At 40.6% G+C, this 18,666-nt stretch overlaps 2 protein-coding genes across 6 annotated transcripts in view; one reads left to right on the top strand and one right to left on the bottom strand.

Annotated features, from left to right (window-relative positions):
• SIAE (sialic acid acetylesterase) overlaps nt 1-15,721 on the bottom strand; it is a 44,479-nt gene extending 28,758 nt beyond the window's left edge. For 2 of the 3 annotated variants that reach the window (XM_027877579.1, XM_027877580.1), the window contains exons 1-2: nt 15,139-15,295; nt 10,544-10,705 (exon numbers count right to left, since the gene is read on the bottom strand). In XM_027877579.1, the coding sequence (XP_027733380.1) occupies nt 10,544-10,705; nt 15,139-15,214 (238 nt within the window). In that variant the 5' untranslated portion in view covers nt 15,215-15,295. Of the gene's footprint in view, nt 1-10,543; nt 10,706-15,138; nt 15,296-15,615 lie in introns of those variants that run through there. The other variant, XM_027877581.1, reaches the window with a different exon arrangement.
• Nucleotides 15,340-18,666, top strand: part of SPA17 (sperm autoantigenic protein 17) — a 28,595-nt gene continuing 25,268 nt past the window's right edge. Inside the window, exons 1-2 of one of the 3 annotated variants that reach the window (XM_027877591.1) lie at nt 15,340-15,508; nt 16,883-17,054. In XM_027877591.1, coding sequence (XP_027733392.1) covers nt 16,901-17,054 — 154 coding nt within the window. In that variant the 5' untranslated portion in view covers nt 15,340-15,508; nt 16,883-16,900. The remainder of the gene's footprint in view (nt 15,509-16,882; nt 17,055-18,666) is intronic. The other 2 variants (XM_027877590.1, XM_027877589.1) reach the window with 2 other exon arrangements.

Here is an 18,666-nt window from a genome sequence, read left to right as displayed (position 1 = left end):
CATAAGATTAAATGGGAAGATGTCTTTTAAAAACTGGTCATATAACACTTTCTTATTTTTCTTTTATCCCATTCATATCATATGTGTATTATGATCATTTTAGGCTCATTGTGCCAAATTCACAATAGAACTCTCAGACATCGAAGAAGAAAAATAAAGGCACATTCTCTGCAACAGTCCCCTTTTCTACTTCTATGTCAGCTTGGATGTAGGAAAAACCTGTCTTCTACCTCATGCTCTCCCTACCCCACCCTACCCCTGCTATTTGGCATTTTCTCAGATGCAAATTGGTTTAGTGACATGAACTCTGAAAATGTACATCAAAAGCTCCAATGCCAAAATTCAGCATCACCAATACTAATCTGCAATTTCTACTACAATCTTAAATCAATAGCCTTAGTAAATAAAAGAGAAGATAAAAAAACAGCTGGAAAGATTCTTCCACTCCAGGTTCTAGCAAGATTATTCTGTTTATTCACTGTAACATACCAGGGCTCCTAACACCCCAATCACTTGAAGGTGCCTTTATGCTTCTTTCATTTGGGGGAGCCAAAGAAAGAGAGGTCATTTGTATCCTGAAAGGAACTGCGTTGAAGCAGACATGCTCATGCTTGAAAACAACACTTTTGTGATTATATATACCCCACTCCCCCGATTTTACCACTTATGTCTAAGAGACTCATTTACAAAACCTTACTCAGGAGGATGGTGGAAAATATGAGCAGTATCAACTCATAAAATAAGAAGCAGTGGAGGATAAAATGTTAGCAGGAAGCCTGGTGTAAAGCCTAATTAAGCCAGATCACCACAAGAGTATTTAAAGATAAAACTGGAAGGAGGACAACAAACAGAGGGGAAATGGAAAACATCTGTGAATAAATCAACAAGTTTATTAGATGGAACAACAGAGTTAAGTGTTCACTGTGTGCCAGGTCCTGCGATAAGTGCTGAGTACATAAATGTGAGCAAGCAAGATACTCCCTGCACTCAAAAAGGTTACATTCTAACAGAGAACGACAACACACAAAAGGGAACTAGAAAGGGGCAAAGGCAGTGTTCTAAGGGCAGAGTGCAATTTTCTGGTAAGGAGCGAGTAGAAATCATGGTCCAAGTAGAGAAGAAAAGAGATAGCATGAGGTGGAGATGTCCAGCAAGTGCTGTGGAGGTCGAGATTCAGGTAACATAAAACCAAAGCCAGCCTATCAAGGCTCAGCATGGTTCCAGGGACAGGTTCCAATTTTCTGATGAGAAAAGGCTAGATGATGATGACCAAGTAGAGAGAAGTGGAAACAGTATGACAGGAAGGTGGCCAGAAATTTTTAATTAAGCTCCTATTATGTGCCAGGCACAGGGCTAAACTTTACAGATATAAAGACAAAAGGAAAATAGTCTGCCCTCAAGAAGCTTACAATCTATAAGGAGAGATCACATGCAGACATATAGGTATATGCAGAACAAAAAACAAAATGGAGCACTTGCAGCTGGGGAGACCAGGAAAGACCTTAGGCAGAAAAAAGCACTTAAGCTGAGTCTAGAAGGAAACCAGGGATTCCAATACGTGAAAAGGAAGAGGGAGTACATTCCAGGCATAGAGAACAGCCAGTGCAAAGGTACAGAGATGAAATATTGGACATTGTGTGAGTAGGCCATTGCAAGGAGGTCAGTATAGCTGTACCATTAAGCGTGAGCAATAAGGCTGGAAAGCTGGGTTTGAGTCAAGTTGTGAAGAGCTTTTAAATGCCAAAGTTTGAAGTTCATATCTGATCCTAGCAGTGATATCCACTGGAATTTATTGAGTAGAGGGATGTTAAGACCTACACTTAAGGAAAACCACTTTGGCAACTATGTTGAGAAGAGATTAAAGTGGTGAGACTTGAAGCAGGAAGAGACTCATTAGGAGGCTACTACAAAAAGACTTGCAAGAGATAACAGGGCTCTTAACTAGAGTGGTGGTTCTGTGAATAAAAAAGAGGTGATGTATAGGAGCAAGAACATGGAAATAGAAATAAGACTTGACAAATAATTGGATATATGAGATGAAGAGCTGAGAATGGCACCAATAATTCATTTACTTTATCAATGACAGTGAAACTCCCACATTTAGACTCAACATCTCAATTCCTGATGTCCTCCATGAAAATATGGGAGCTACTCTAATGAAAAACAATGCAGGAGGAGAAGCTTGACCAGACCAAGTACACATAGCAGCCTCAAAGTATCTGAAATAGCGAAATAAGAAAACCAAATATATGGTGGAAAAAATAATAGTATTCCTGCTTTTAAAAAAGGTAATCAAGAGGACATAAATAAACACTGACCTATATGCCTACTTTCTCAACTATACAAAACCTTTATTAGAATGACGATGTAAATATTGAAGAGAATACAAAAAGGAAACAAGCAAACTTTCGTTAAAAAAAAAAATACTATCTAGCAGTCCATATCTTACCTCACTGTGTTCTCTTCTGACTTTAAGGCATTTGACTTAATACAAAAGTTTCCTATGGAGGTTCTCCGCCAACAAAGTGTCTCTCAAGCATACATTTAAGATCATATGAGATTCCTTGAAAACAAGGGAGGTAACTCTGATAAATGATCCTCAGATTATCATCAATACTTGGGGCACATGTTCACCAATGGTCTTTCAGACCATCATGAAGGATTTTCATCAGAGTTTAAAAAAATGAGAAATTCCCTAGAGACAATGAGATCCTCCAGACTGTCCTATTTGCTGATCACTTTGAACCTCCTGAGTTTTACATCACTCAAAAGAAATTAGCCTAACATTTCATATAGGAAAGCCCAAGTAGATGATAATTGCCTATTATTCATAGAATATATATAGATGGATAGAACTGCTTCATTAACTACTATGGACAGATCTTACAGGTGGACAATGAACTGGGCCCAGGATTGAATAGATAATAGGAATTTGGGCTGGCTAGCATTTTGGAAACTGTAAGACATTTTCAATGATCCTAAGCTTCTCCCTGAATTAAACCCATCTTTTTTTATACCAAGAGTCTTCTAGTAATACTAAATAGCTGCAAAGTGTGGAACACCCCAATCTCCAAAGAATCAAAATTCCAAAGGAAGCACCCAAAAGGCAATGAAGATATGTATGGTGGGCAGAAATAGTCTGCAGCCTCCAAGTAATGATAACTGTCTAGAAAAGAAGTCATGTAATAAGGAGTAAAGGATAATTGGGTGGTGGAGCTAAGATGGTAGAGTAGCAAAAAGCAATACAGCTGAGCTCCCATCCTCCATATAAATCTAGAAAATGCACCAGCCCAAGCCTGATGGCTCAATACAGAAAAAGTCACCACGAATTCTTTGTCCAACCCTCACTGGACATAGAGAGACAGACAGAGAGATCTTTTGAACTGGGAATGGGGTTGGAGCAAGAACATACCAAGAATGAAACACTCCAACGCCCAGGGAATGGTATATAGCACAGTGAGAGTAGGTCCCAGACCCATTCTGGGGTACCACAATTGACACAGGTTTCAACTGGCAGCATTGTCACCCACTATATATGAGTCACAGATCCAGGTCAGAAGAAGAAGGGAACTGAGTATAGGGATGATATCGTAAGTGCACCGAGGACCTGGGCAGTGTACTGAAAAAGAAAGAAGCTCAGATACAAATAGGAGTGGTCAGGCTCAAATTCCCAAAGCAGAGCAATATCTCAGTTCCAGTATCTAGTCCAACCTTCAGAAAAATAACTAGCGCAGGAATCCAAAACCAAAGAGGAGCCTACAATTCTGTCATGTTGAACCAGAATAAATTCCTAGCTGGCTGACAGGGACTGAGTCCAACAGCAGTCTATAGTTGTTCTGACCAAAACCCAGGTCAGGAACTTGCAGAGATTTGACCAGGCAGAGCAGCAATCAGACTTTGCCCTGGATCAGACCACTTTGAAAGTACAGAAAGCTTGAAGCACCTCAGCTTGTCCCTGAGATCCTGGAATAACACAATACTCAACACCCAAGAAAGCAGCAACCAACCCAGACCTACCCTCCAGAAGTGTGGCAAAGCCCAACACAAACATCAAGTCCCAAGCCAGGAAATAGTCTGGAAGACTAGGTAAACAAATAAAAGAATCACACTATAAAGAGCTATTATGGTGGCAGGGCCACTCAAGATACAAATGCAGAAGAAGAGAATAAATCTAAAACACCTATAAGAAATGTCTCAGATCAAAATACAGCTGAGGCACAAACAATTAGAATTGGAAGAAATGAAGCAAGAGTTGTTTTGTTGTTTTTTTTTTTGTAAAAGATAAAAAATGTTTTTATAAATGCAATGAGAATGCTAAAAGAAAAAAATGGCAAAGAAATGAGAACTATAGAAGAAAAAAATTGGAAAAGGAATTAACAATTTGGCAGAACAAGTACAAAACCTGACCCAAACAACAAACTCCCTGAAAATTAGACTGGACCAAAGAGAAGCCAATGACACCATAAGTCAAGAAATATTAAAACAAAGTCAAAAGATTTAAAATACAGAAGAAAAGTTAAGGTGTCTCATATAAAAAACTACTGACCTGGAAAATAGATTATGGGGGGAAATTAAGAATTACTGGACAATCTGAATACCATGACCATGAAAAGAGCCTAGACATCACATATCAAGAAATCTTTTTTTTTTTAACTGCCCAGGTCTCTAACTTAGAACCAGAGGTCAGGGGCAGCTAGGTGGTGCAATGGATAAAGCTCTGGCCTTGGAGTCAGGAGAGCCTGAGTTCAAATGTGACCTGACACTTGACACTTACTAACTGTGTGACCCTGGGCAAGTTACTTAACCCTGATTACCTCACCAAAAGTAAAAAAAAAAAACAGAGGGCAAAGTGAAAATAGAAAGGATCCACCAGTCCTGAAAGAAACCTCCAAACGAAAATTCCTAGGAACATCATAGCCAAAATCCAGAGCTTCCAGGTTAAAGAAAAAATACTATAAGCAGCCAGAAAGAAAGAATTCAAGTACTAAGGAGCCACAGTCAGGATCACACACAATTTAACAGTTTCCACTATACAAGAAGAAAAAATTTGGAATACAATATTACAGAAGGCAAAGGACATGGACTTACAGCCAAGAAAAACTTACTGAGCAACACTGAGTATAATGCTATAGGGGGAAAAATAAACCTTTAATGAAACAGAGGACTTATAAGTATTTCTGTCAAAAGACCAGAGTTGTATAGAAACTCTGAAGTTCAAACACAGGAGTTAAGAGAAAAATAAAAAGATAAACATGAATGAGCAATAATAAGGAGCCAAAGGATAAACTGTTTATATTCAAATATGGGGAGATGATACATGTGTCCCTCTGAGCCCTATCATCATCAGGGGTCATAGAAGAAGTCTAATTAGACAAGGCTTGGGTTCTGTTATATCCTGAAGATTTTAAGAGAAGAATGGAAAGAGACAGGGGAAAAGAATATACTGGAGAAGAGAGGGAAGGAAAGGAAGGTTAAGGAAAATTATCTCACATAATTAGGATACACAAGTAGATGTCTACACAAACAAGGAGGAGGGAGTAGGGAAAGCAGCTGACACTTCAACCTCACTTTCATTTGAACTGATTAAAGGAAGAAAGAAAGAAAGAAAGAATACACATACACACAGCTGGGTACAGAAATAACGTTTCCTTCAACACGGAAAAAGGAGAGGAATTAGAGGGAGGGTAGGTTAGGAGAGAGATTAGTCCTAAACAAAAACAATAACTGGGGAATGGATGAACAAATTATGTTATATAAATGCGATGGAAAACTACTGTGTTGTAAGAAACCTGGTAAGATTCATATGAACTGATGCACAGTGAAGTGGATAGAACCAGAAAAACAATTTATACAATGACAGTAATATGAGAAAGGCAAGTAACTTCGAAAGAAGTAAGAACTCTTATCAATATAATGACCAACCATGACTCCAGAAGACTAATGATTAAACATGTTACCCATCTTCTGATGGAAAGGTAAAGGACTTAGAATGCAGAATAAGACTTTTTTTAAACATGGACAATGTGGATATTTGTTTTGATTGAGGATATGTTTGTAATGGAGTTTGTTTTTCTTTAGTTTTCAGTTTGGGTTGGGAGACTGGGATGGGAGAATGAGACTTTGTTGATAAAAAAAAATATATAATCTTTTTAAAGATTAATTTAAAGAATAATAGATGGGTAGGAGGTGTGCTGTATTGATAGCTCCATAATGTTAAAAGATCTGGAGGAGGGTCTGTGGCACAATGAATCCTTCTATGGAAGATTTATGGTAGGACACAGAAAAGAACTGCACCAGAAGACAAAGAAATGATTAACTAAGAGTTTAGAATGAGATATACAGGTGGACATGGCCAATGGGGGAATCTGTTTTGCTTGACCATGCATATTTGTTACAAGTGCAGGAAGAAGTAAATTGGAAAAAAAAAATAAACAACCTTAGTTTAGAAAAGAAAATTATTATAGTCTTAGGGCACTGAAAGGTAAGGTGACTTGCCCATGGTCTCATAAGCATAAGTTAGAAGCAGAACTTAAACCTAAGCCATCCTGACTCTAAGAACATCCTACTAACTATACAGTACCATGGCTTTCAGCATTTGATTTACTGAAAAGATGTGAAGAGTCAGCAGATATTAAGGACAGAGTATTAGTAATGGAGTCAGGCAGACCTGAGTTCAAATTACTTCTTCCAATACCTGGTAGCCTAGAGAAGTAATTTAATCTCTCTGCACCTTAGCTTCCACCTCTATATAACAGGAATAGTACTAGCCCCCACTTCATAAGGTGATTGTATCAGATGAGATAATTTGTGTAAAGCATTTTGCAACCTTAAAGAACTATGTAAGTATAAGTTATTATTACTAAAGTTAGATACCAGAGTCCAAAATCAACAATAACTAATGCTTTTTTTCAATCCTCCAAAATTTTCTATTTTATGTCACTTAAATACACAAAGAATCACGAAATCCTAGTACTAGAAGGTTCACCTAGATGAGAAGGTTCTCAAACTTTTCGGTCTCAGGACCCCTTACACTCTTTTTTTTTTTTAAACATGTGTTTTTAAAGCTTTGCGTTACAAATTTTCTCCCTTCCTCCCTCCCCACCCACCCTCCTTGAAAAGGCAAGCATTTTGGTACAGGTTATAGATGTGTAGTCATGCAAAACACTTCCACTGTAGTCCTGTTGTGAAAAACTAAGTATATTTCCCTTCGTCCTATCCTATCCCCCATTTATTCTACTCTCTCTTTTGACCCTGTCCCTCCTTAGAAGTGTTTGCTTCTGATTATCACCTCCCCCAATCTGCCCTCCCCTCTATCAACCCCCTGCTCTCTTGTCCCCTTCCCCCTTATTTTCCTGTAGGGTAAGATAGATTTCCATACCCCACTGTGTATGTTATTCCCTCCTTAAGCCAAATCCTATGAGAATTAGATTCACTCATTCCCTCTCACCTTCCCCCATTACCCTTCCACTGTAAAAGCCGTTTCTTTTGTGTTTCATGTGAGATATTTTACCTCATTCTACTTCTCCCTTTCTCCTTCTCCCAGTATCTTCCTTCTCTCTCATGCCTTAATTTTATTTTCCAGATATCATCCCTTCATCTTCAACTCACCCTGTGCCCTTTATCTATCTATCTATACATACATATAATTTTTCCCTCCCACTACCCTAATACTGACAAAGGTCTCATGAGTTACAAATATCATCTTTCCATGCACGAATGTAAACAGTTCAACCTTAATAAGTCTCTTACAATTTTCTCTTTCCTGTTTACCTCTTCCATGTTTCACTTGAGTCTTGTATTTGAAGGTCAAATTTTATATTCGTCTCTGGTCTTTTCATCAAGAATGCTTGAAAGTCCCCTATTTCACTGAATGATCATTTTTTCCCCTGAAGCATTATACTCAGTTTTCCTGGGTAGTTGATTCTTGGTTGTAGTCCTATCTCCTTTGCCCTCCAGAATATTATATTCCATGCCCTCCAGACCCTTAATGTAGAAGCTGCTAAATCTTGTGTTCTCCTGATTGTATTTCCACAATACTTGAATTGTTTCCTTCTGGCTGCTTGCAATATCTTCTCCTTGACCAGGGAACAATGGAATTTGGATACAATATTCCTAGGAATTTTCCTTTGGGGATCTCTTTCAGGAGGTGATCGGTGGATTCTTTCAATTTCTATTTTGCCCTCTGGTTCTAAAATATCAGGGCAGTTTTCCTTGATAATTTCTTGAAAGATGATGTCAAGGTCTTTTTTTTTTGATCATGGCTTTCAGATAGTCCAATAATTTTTAAGTTCTCTCTCCTGGATCTATTTTCCAGGTCAGTTGTTTTTCCAATGAGATATTTCACATTCTCTTCTATTTTTTCATTCCTTTGCATTAGTATTACAGTGCTTTGATTTCTCAAATTGTCCCTAGTTTCCAATTTCTCCATTCTAATTTTTAAGAAGTATTTTCTTCAGTAAGCTTTTGGACTTCCTTTTCCATTTGGCCAGTTTTGCTTTTTAGGGCATGCTTCTCCTCACTGGCTTTTTGGACCTCTTTTGCCATTTGGGTTTGGCTATTTTTTAAGGTGTTATTTTCTTCAGCATTTTTTTGGGGTCTCCTTTAGCATCACTCTCAGTTTTTCCTCTACTTCTCTTACTTGCTTCTTAAAATCCTTTTTGAGCTCTTCCATTGCCTGGGACCAATTCATATTTTTCTTGGAGGCTTTGGATGCAGGAGCTTTGGCTTCGTTGTCTTCTTCTGGTTGTATGTTTTGATCTTCTTTGTCATCAAAGTAAGATAATATAGTCTGACTCTTTTTGCGCTGCTTGCTCATGATCTCAGCCAATTACTTGAGTTATAGACTCTTTGTTAAGGTAAGAGTCTGTTTCCAAAGTGGAGAATGTACTGTCCCAAGCTTCAAGGGTTTTGTGCAGCTGTTTTCAGAAATACTTCTAGGGACCTGTAAATTTTCAGTTCTTCCAAGGTGCTATGATCAAGGGCAAGGTGTTTACTCCTTTCCTGGCCTTTGCTCTGGTCTATGAGCACTCTTTTCTGTCTTGGAACTGTGAGGAGGGTTTCCTCTCCACAGCCACTACAAGCTCCACCACGCCAGTGCTCCTCCTAGCCCCAGGATGGCCACCCAGAACTGTGACCCAGATCCAAGCACGGGCAAAGCAAGAGAATCCTTAACCAGCAGAGAGATCCCTGCAATCCCCCTCTGATCAGCTACTTGATTCCCCCTCAGTCTGTGGGCCGGAAGCTCAGGAAGCAGCCGCTGCCCCAAGGAATGGGACTGAGATCCTGTGCTCCTCTCTCACCACTGCAGTCACAGACTTTTCCCACTGACTTTCTAAGTTGTCTTTGGTGTTCCTGGGTTGAGGAGTCTGGAAACCACCACAGCTGCCCAAGATTCAGTCCTCGGAGACCTGCTCCAGGGCCGCTGCAGCCTGCGCGCCCATACCAAACTGTGCTCCTCTCCCCGCCTGGTGTGATAGACCTTTCTGATCAACCATCCAGGCTGTCTTTGGCTGGAAATTTGTTTCACTCTGTCTTTTTGTGGGTTCCGCTGCTTTAGAATTTGTTTAGAGTCATTTTTTTATAAGTATTTGGAGGGGTTTGGGGGAGAGCTCAAGCAAATCACTGCTTTTATTCCTGACCCCTTACACTCTTAAAATTGCTTAGGACCCTCTAAAGACCTTTTATTTTGGGGGGTTATATCTACCAATATTGACTGTTTTGGAAATTAAAATGCCTTAGTATTATTACAAAAAATAGTTTTGACCTCACAGATCCCCTGAAAAGTTTTCAGAGACTCCCAAGAGTCCACTGACCACTTGAGGACCACTGATCTAGTCCAAGGTTTCTTAACCTTTTTTTGTGTCTTTTGGCAGTCTAGTAATGCCTAAAGACCCTTTCTCAGAATAATGTTTTTAAAAGCATAAAATAAAATACATAGGAAACCAAAGGTTACTGAAAATAACGATGTAATTTTTCTTCTCATTCAAGTTTATAAACTCCTTGAAATCTATTCACAGACATCTTCAGGCTGAATGGAGTCAATTTAAGAAATCTTGATATAATCTGTCTAATAGATGAATGTCCTCTACAACACTCCTCCAAAATGGTTATCTACCTTCTCTTTTAACACTCCCAGTGACAGGAAACTCATGATCTCTTGAGGAAGTCTACTCCATTCAAGCATTAAGGCCTACCACATTCCCGTATAATCTAACCTCCTGTGTCACTTGGTGCAACCGCCCCATCTGCCCTACCTTGTGTGCATCACTAACAATATGATATTCCTAATCATTCATCTGACTTAGCACCAAATGTGAGTTTCTTCACGTTCTAGTTTTCTGACCCCTCCTTCATAAACCTATTTTTGTAGTCTATTTGTATATGCTCCTTGGGAAAAATTGTAGCACAAATTCCAGTACTATCTTTGGCACCTACCAGTTCCTACATAAAAGCCAGCTTACAATGGAGCTCAAGCATTCATTTTCAGGTAATCCAGCAGATGGCACAAGAGGACAGATGCTGAGTTGAATATGGGTTGCCTTACCTTTCACATAGGCTATCTTTTTCATGATGGTTTCCTGAGCTTGGTGCAGAGTCACCATCACAATGCCTCCAACTTCACCATAACCCCAGACCACAGCTCCAGCTGGTTCTTTCTGTAACACCATGTGATCACCAATGTAGGAAGCAAAACGAAAATTAACACCTACAAGGCAGAACAGTTCCATTAGAAATATTACAACCTGAATAAGCAGATAAACAACACATAGTCTTTATGTAAAAGGCTTTGAATGGAATATAGTATATTTAATCCCACAGTCTCATACTTATTCCTCCTAACAAGTAAACAGCCTAACCAGAATATGCGTCAACATTATACAGCAAGTACAGATGAGCAATGTTGAATTCTCAAAGAGCCCACAGCCATCCTACCTTCATTCCATGCAGTTCATATCTTGCTTACCCCCTTACTCTCTATGCTTCAATCCTGAAGGATTGCCTCTCTTTTTCCTACCACTAATAATTTCCTGTTACATACTTACAAATGGGAATTTATAAGTGAATCACTGCCTTCTCCTAATTTCTCCTACATTATCTAAGGTTTCTGACACCCCCAATGACTGAGTCTAAATTGGAAGCTCCTAGACGTCAGAAGCCAATGTTTTATTCATTGTTTTAATTCTTCACAACACCAAGCAAAATTTCTAAGCTTAATAAATACTGAATTAGCAAACTAAAGAAGTATACGTTTATCCAATTTGTTCCTTTCTTCTGGTTTTTCTCTTTTCCATGTTGGCTCATCCTTCTACCAATGCTGAGTTTCCTCAAACAATTCACTGTGACATGCTGACATGCTGGGAGTACTGAAGTGACTACTCTTAAGCATTTATAGATGTCTGCCAGATAGACTATCTTAAGTACAGATGCTCCTGTTATCTTAACAGTGAACATAGAGAGACTAAAGCAAAGATAAAGTCAGCATGAAAAATAAGAAATCCTTAGTATAAATTCACCTATTTCAGAAACTTAAATTGGCAAAAGGACAAAAAGGAGTGCAGTTGAAAATGTAGAGTCTGTCCCAGAGATTCACTAACAAGACCGAAACAAAAACTCACTTTAACAAGACAGTTTATATTTTTTAACACTGAGCCTATATTGAAGTGTTTTATTAATAACAAGCTTATTATCTAAATTGTCTCAGTAACACGTCCATCAAAATGTATCTAAAAATAGTATGTTGTCACATTCTAATCATTAAGTGAGAATAAAGATATTGATATTTTGTGATCTAAAGACAAACAATAGACAGGAAAGGAGATCAGAATTAATGAAGATGAAATTTTCCTTCTACAAATAATCTTGCAAAGTTCCTTAGATGATACCTATTACGGCACCACAGGCAAAGGAGTCACCCACATACTCTCAGTGGACAACCACTCTGAGCAAAAGCCCAGTCATTAAGACCTCTCCTATTTATAATGAACCAACCTAATTCTACAGGGCTGCTGGGCTAGGGATAGTTAGCAAAATGCACCAAGAACAGAATGCAACATCCCAGAGATTGCATAACCATATAGGCAGTTTGCCAAAAGTAAGGCATATGTGTGGGAGGGCCTTGTCTTGGGTAGGTGCTTCATACTGAACAGAAATGATAACCAGGAGCAGAGGAGTTAGATGGGGAGAAAAGGAGTGAATTTGGGGGAGATGAAATGCAAAAGAATGCTTGCTATGTATAAGCCCAAAGAAGGACCTCAGCAAAGAAATGTGAGCAAATTGTAACATAGAGGCAGGGAAGAGCTTTCCAACCCAATCCATCATCATCAACAAACTTTTTTGAGCACAATCATCATGCACAACTCTGCAATAGATCTGGGAATCATAAAATTCATAGAGCAAAGGAGAACTTTAAAGATTATCTACCTTTCATTTGACAAATGAGAAAATTGAGGCCCAGAGAATGTGACTTGCCTGAGGTCACAAACCCCATAGGTCATGGAAAAGAAAGAAACTCAGGTCATAGGACTTTTTCCAGTTCACTGCTTTTCTCTAGGGCACCACACTCTTTATATCCTGAGGTAAATAAAGGAGACAGCATTCCTTGACCTCAAGGAGCTCAGATTCTAAAAATGATAATGACAAAAGTGTATGGTTGAACATTACCGTGGCTATTTCCTTTATTTTTTTAACTTCTTCGTATCCCTAGCCTTTCTTCCTTTGTATCCCAGAGTGCCTTGCACATTTTTTTTTTTGCAGACCTGTGAATTCCAAGTTAGGAAACTATCAATGCACATCTACAGCTATTCAGCACCTTAGAAGCTAGAAAGTTATCAGATGCACTAAAAATTTAGTTGGCTTGCCCAGGGTTCTCATTAACTGGTATGTGTCAGAGGAAGAGCTTGAACCCAGGCTGTCCTAACAAACATCAAAGCTAGCCTTCTATCCATTACACCACATTGCCTCTCACCTTGCAACATAACAGGACTCTTAATTATGGCCTCCATGCAGATGAATCACAGGTCTATATATCCAGCCCAAGTATCTCTCCAGAGTTTCAGTCCTGCACACAGTCTATTAGACATTTTAAAATGGATGCCTCCTGGACACCTCACACTCAACATATCTGAAATAAAATTCATTGGCTTCCCCCAAACCTACTCCTCTATCAAACTTTCCCTGCTTTCTGTTGAATGTACCACCATAATATATATAACCAGGGAGTTATCTTTGATTCCTCACTGGTCCTCATCCCACATATAGTCAGTTGCCAAATCTTGCCATTTCAACCTCCCCACCTCTGGAGAATCCAACTCCCTTTCTCTCTACTCACACAGCCACCAGCCTAGTTCAGACCTTCATCACCTTTTGCCTATACTATGGTAATGACCTTCTATTTAATTAGTCTCTCTCTGCCTTGCATCCCTCCCTACTCCAATCCATCCTCTACACATCTGCCAAAATGATTTTCCTAAAATGCCTATCTGACCATGTCCCTCCCCTATTCAATCAACTCCCATGATTCCCTATTGCACCATTTAAAGCCCTTCAAAACCTGGCCCCCACCTCTTTGTAGATTATATATTACTTCCCTTCTCAGAATCTAAGATCTAACCAAGCTGCCTTCTTTGCTCTTTGTAATAATCAATTAACCTAGAGAGTTGACATCATCCTTAACACACACATCTCAAATGAGGTTAAGATGTATCAGATACTGTTTTCCCATTCACAGTTGGTGAAAGGATCGTTTGTCCTTGTTAGGCCAGGAACACCTAATCCCTACCCCCCTACTCCTCCACCACGGGGGATCTTTACATAGCATTCACTCTCCTATTTCCCCACCTTTGTACCAGCTGTCTCCCATATGTAGAATGTACTTTCTACTCTCTCTCCTCTGCATCAGAGAATCCCTCACTTCCTTTAAGACACAGCTCAAGTGTCACCTTCTATACAAAGTTTATCTTGTGCCCCAAACTTAGTGTTCTACCTCCCTAACTGCCTCGTCTCTATCTACTTTGTCATACACACTTATTCTATCTATTCTTATATTATATGTTGTCTTCCCTGAAAGAATATAAGCTCTCTGAGAGTATGGAGTGTTTGTTTACATTCACATCCCCAGCAAGTGCAGAAGTCCCTGGCACTCAGTAGGTACCTAATAAATGTTTGTTGATTGATGCCTGTTTGATTACCTAGCATCTGGGCAGAAATATGAAGACATTCTTACAACAGGGCTTTTTTATATTATCAAATGCATATACTCAAAAAAGCCCTCCCTAACATTTACATCATTATCAACTTCTACAAGTTTTTTCCTTCTTTTCTTGTGGGGTTGGCAGTGGAAAGAAAGAAGTGCTAAGTATCTTCAACTGGGCTGAGGAAGAACGGAAAGTTACATGGGAGAAGATAAAAAAGAGAAGGTAACATGTAATGACAGAGATAACGGAGAGAAAAATGAAGACAGATGCCAAGTAAGAGGCCTGAGTTTGCTATCTGAGATGAGAAAAAGATGAGGGGTAGAGTTGTTATAATCAGTCCCTTTATTAGGGGAATGCCCTTTTCCCATGATCTTTAGTTCCAGATGCCTTTGCACTGCTCCCAAAGCAGAGAGATTGGGTGGTCCGTGGATGTGACTCAGTACCCATCCTACTCATAAATAGGAAGGGATTTAACCGCAGGATATGACCAGGAGTCAAGCCCAGAGTGACTTGCTGCTCCTTTCAAGCTCCCCAATTATACAGGTTATCTACCTTGTTTATATATCTGCATCTGGGCCAAAAGTCACGTGTGTGCCTGGATGTTCTGAGCTCGTGACAGACAGGCTTGTATTTGTGAGCCAGTAACCCTTCCTCTCCCCTCAGAGGCTTGGAGAGACAAAATCACTCCAGATGGAGGGAGGGCAAAGCTTTACCTAGTTACTACGAACCCTTGAAATGCAGTGGTCAGGGGTCCACTACTACCCAAAAAAGAAAAAACGCAGGTGGAAATGTTGCCTTCACCAGCCTCTCCTCCCGGGCCCCAGACGCTGCCCAGGCTCGTCCTCACAGGCCTCTTCAGGCCAAGGCTGTGGAAAGGCCTTCCGGACCTAGAGAGCAGCCTGCGGAAGCCGGTTGAGGCCAAACCGCAGCCCGGCCCCCACCTCACCTGCTCCGCCGCCCCCGCTGGCCCCCAGGAACAACGGCAACAATAGCAGCGCCCGCAGGGTAGAGGTCATCATCATAGTTTCTAGACACCCAGGCTATGGTCTTCAGGTTGGGGGCGGGGACAGTGTAAGGCTCGGGGCGGAGACCGTGAGCTTGGCTGGGGCGGGGCTTAGATGAGGGCGGGGCCCAGCCCCACCCCAGCCTCTTTCATCTTCAGTACATGAAGCCGCTGGAGGCTCCGCCAGTAAAACGAAGCTAAGCTTTTTGCTCTGTTCGGCCGCCGTAGACAGGGAAACTGCAGAGAAAACGGTTACCCGGCAACGAGAAGAAACAACAGGAACCATTGGCACCGGCAGCCAGAGAAAGGAGAGGTAAGGACGGCAGCCCGTCTACTCAGTCTCCGCGACTGTTGGCCGCCTTTTTCCCCTTCCGCCTTCTCCCTTTCGGCAAGCTACCCGGAACCCTCAAGGCGACTGACCTCGCTTCTTAGACCCTGCGACCCAGAATGGCCTGCTCCCCGAGAATCGGAGATCTCCCCAGTAGCGACTCCCAGTCCCCCGGGAAAGCCTGCCCCGGAGAGGGTCGCCGCCGGCTCGCCCCCTAGGTCCAGGGGCCGTCCCTCTCGCTCCTCCGGCCCCCACAGCCTATCTCCCAGCCTGGCCCGAGATCTCACCTGGAGCAACTCTCTTAAAAGTGATCCAAACTTCCCTCTTCCCTCCGCCACACCCCCTTCCCCTTGGGGCCTGATCACACCCTACTTCCCATTCTCCGTGGCCGCAGCCCTTCTACCCAGCCGGACCCTCCCTCCCCGCCACGGCTCCCCTTCTCCTATCCAACCCACCTAAGGGAGCAAGACCTTAAGTGGTCTCGCCACCCTCTAAGACCCACCCTGGAGATTCACCCTCTCTTAAAGCTGGTGTAAACTTTTGCTGCAAGATAGGAGGAGAACTGGGCAAGACAAAGCCAACAAACATAAGAACTCCAAAACCTCTGAGATTTAAGGACTTTGTTTCACCCTCAGGAATGGCAGCTTAGCACATCTAGGGAGTGACATGACCCCCCTGTGCAGAAATAGATGAGGTAAAGATTGAATTTGAGGCTCTTTCATCACTTGGGCCTTGATATGATGGAGGGCCTCTAAGTTTGTACTAGTTCTTGAGCAAAATTTTCCTAAAGGTTTTTATTTGAGGGGCACTCTATAATCATAATATTTAATTAACCTAACTAATGGTTTACCTTAACACAAACATCTCTGGGAAGTAAGGAAGTATCTGGTATTATTTTTTTCCATGTAAACCCCAAAAAATTAAAATACAGAGTTTAAAAAGGATTTACATCAAATTATCTACATATTTGTTGTGGAAATAAAGGATTTGGCCCACTAAATGGGTCTTCCTTTGCAGTGTTCCCTTACTATCCAAAGAAAGCCTACAACTCTTTGAAAGTATAGATGAGTCTGAGATTGTGCTCAAGAAAAGTTGAAGGGGCAGCTTGGTGGCACAGTGATAAAGCTCCAGCCTTGGAGTCAGGAGGACCTTAGTTCAAATTCGGTGTCAGATACTTGACACTTCCTAGCTGACCCTGGGCAAGTCACTCAACCCCAATTGTCTCACCAGAAAAGAAAAATTGAAGTGAAGAAGTATTTGTCTGTCAGAAATCATTTACTTTAGGATTTTAATTGTCCAAATGAAGTCCAGAAATGGAGGTTAAAGTCAGTACTCTTTAATAATCTCTGTGTATAATAGGCAGTTCCTTCCAAAGAGATGTCGATTCCATTCTCCAATACCCACTGCCAAATTCCACAAGGATTTGGGAATCTTCTCGAAGGGCTGACACGGGAGATTCTGAGGGAGCAGCCAGACAATATTCCAGCTTTTGCAGCAGCATATTTTGAAAACCTACTAGAAAAAAGAGAGAGTAAGCATAAAATAGGCCTTTTAAATTTTTTTTAAAGTTAAAAAATATTTGATTTTCAGTGAAATTTGCTTAAGGAAAACTATGGATAAGTCTTTTTGATGGGTGACATTCAAATATAAGTTTTTGGTACTTGATACAGTAGTCAAAAATATGTGCCTTTTAGGCAGGTGTCCTTCCAGTAGAAGAGATTTGTTTCTTCCATGGTTTCATTGTATTCCATTTTACTAATTCTAACCTGTTTCTTTTGCTTCTTCATAATTGACCTTTCAAGGACTTATTTAGCAAGACAGGATCTCCTCCACATTGAATCTGCTCGTTGGTTTTCAAGCAGTCTGGCTAAATCATTGGCTGTCTGTCCTGTTCTGAAAAATCTCCATGAAAGATATTCCTTTAACTCCATAACATATCTAAATATTTCTCACTTAAAAGAAGAGTGTTCTGTAAGAGAGAATCCTACACGGTTAAATTAAATGGTGCATAATTGTGCTTTCCTAGGGTTATTTTGAATAGTCCCATACCAAAAATGATTACTTTGCTTTGAAAAGGAAACTGCCCAGCTCTATAATGGCAGCTATTTTGTTCAGTTCCCCATTGTGCCCTCTCCCCCCCACCCCATTACCTCACATTCTCAAGGCCTTATTCCTGCCCAGAGATAGGGAATCTGCCTTTTCAGCCAGTGACTAGTTGAGAAAACAGGCAAGCAAACTAATTTCACTTCTACCTTCAGAAGTCTCCCAAGTTATAAGCCATTTAATAGGATCATGTACCCAAGACTGCAAGTAATCAAAACAGGCAACTAAGTGGCAAAGTGGATAGCACTAGGCCTGAAGTCAGGAAGGCTCATCTTCCTGAGTTTAAATCTGGTCTCAGACACTTAAGAGCTGTGTAAGACTCTGGGCAAGTTACTTAAATAAGTTTGCCTCAGTTCCTCATTTGTAAAATAAGCTGGAGGGGGCAGCTAGGTGGCGCAGTGGATAGAGCACTGGCCCTGGATTCAGGAGGACCTAAGTTCAAATGTGACCTCAGATAAGTAATACTTACTAGCTGTGTGACCCTAGGCAAGTCACTTAACCCCCTTGCCTAGCCACCCCCCCAAAAAAAAAATAAGCTGGAGAAGGAAATAGCAAACCACTTCAGCATCTTTGCTGAGAAAAACAACCAAACACCACCACCACCCAAGACTGATTGGCAGAAGCCAAAAGTTATACTAAAGCCTAATCCTGACTGAGACAAGCTTTCTTTTTAAGCTACACCAATTAATATCCTTAGTGACACCTGTTCAACAATGGGATAAGGTGACTAGAAAAACTCATATGTTTCATATGGGTCTTGTTCATTTTATAGAGAAGGAGAGAATACTTTCTCTGAGACTGGTATAATTCAAGTAGCATACTTCCCACACTCAACATAGGTCAATTTTTTGCCCTTTCCCAGCATTGTTAGGAGCCTCTGCCCCAGCCCATTTTTTTCTGTACATCACTGATGATTTATTTCAACATCTAATTATTATGATTAGGTCATGACTTAACAGAGATTTAACTGCCTTTCAACACTTTGATATATTCTCTAGAGAAAAAAAAAGTGAAATCCTAGACTTTGGGGTAAGATTGTG

This window comes from Vombatus ursinus, unplaced genomic scaffold (assembly GCF_900497805.2).
Source record: "Vombatus ursinus unplaced genomic scaffold, bare-nosed wombat genome assembly UNPS02014813.1, whole genome shotgun sequence".
Lineage (NCBI taxonomy): Eukaryota > Metazoa > Chordata > Mammalia > Diprotodontia > Vombatidae > Vombatus > Vombatus ursinus.
This window is presented reverse-complemented; position numbering and strand designations above follow the sequence as displayed.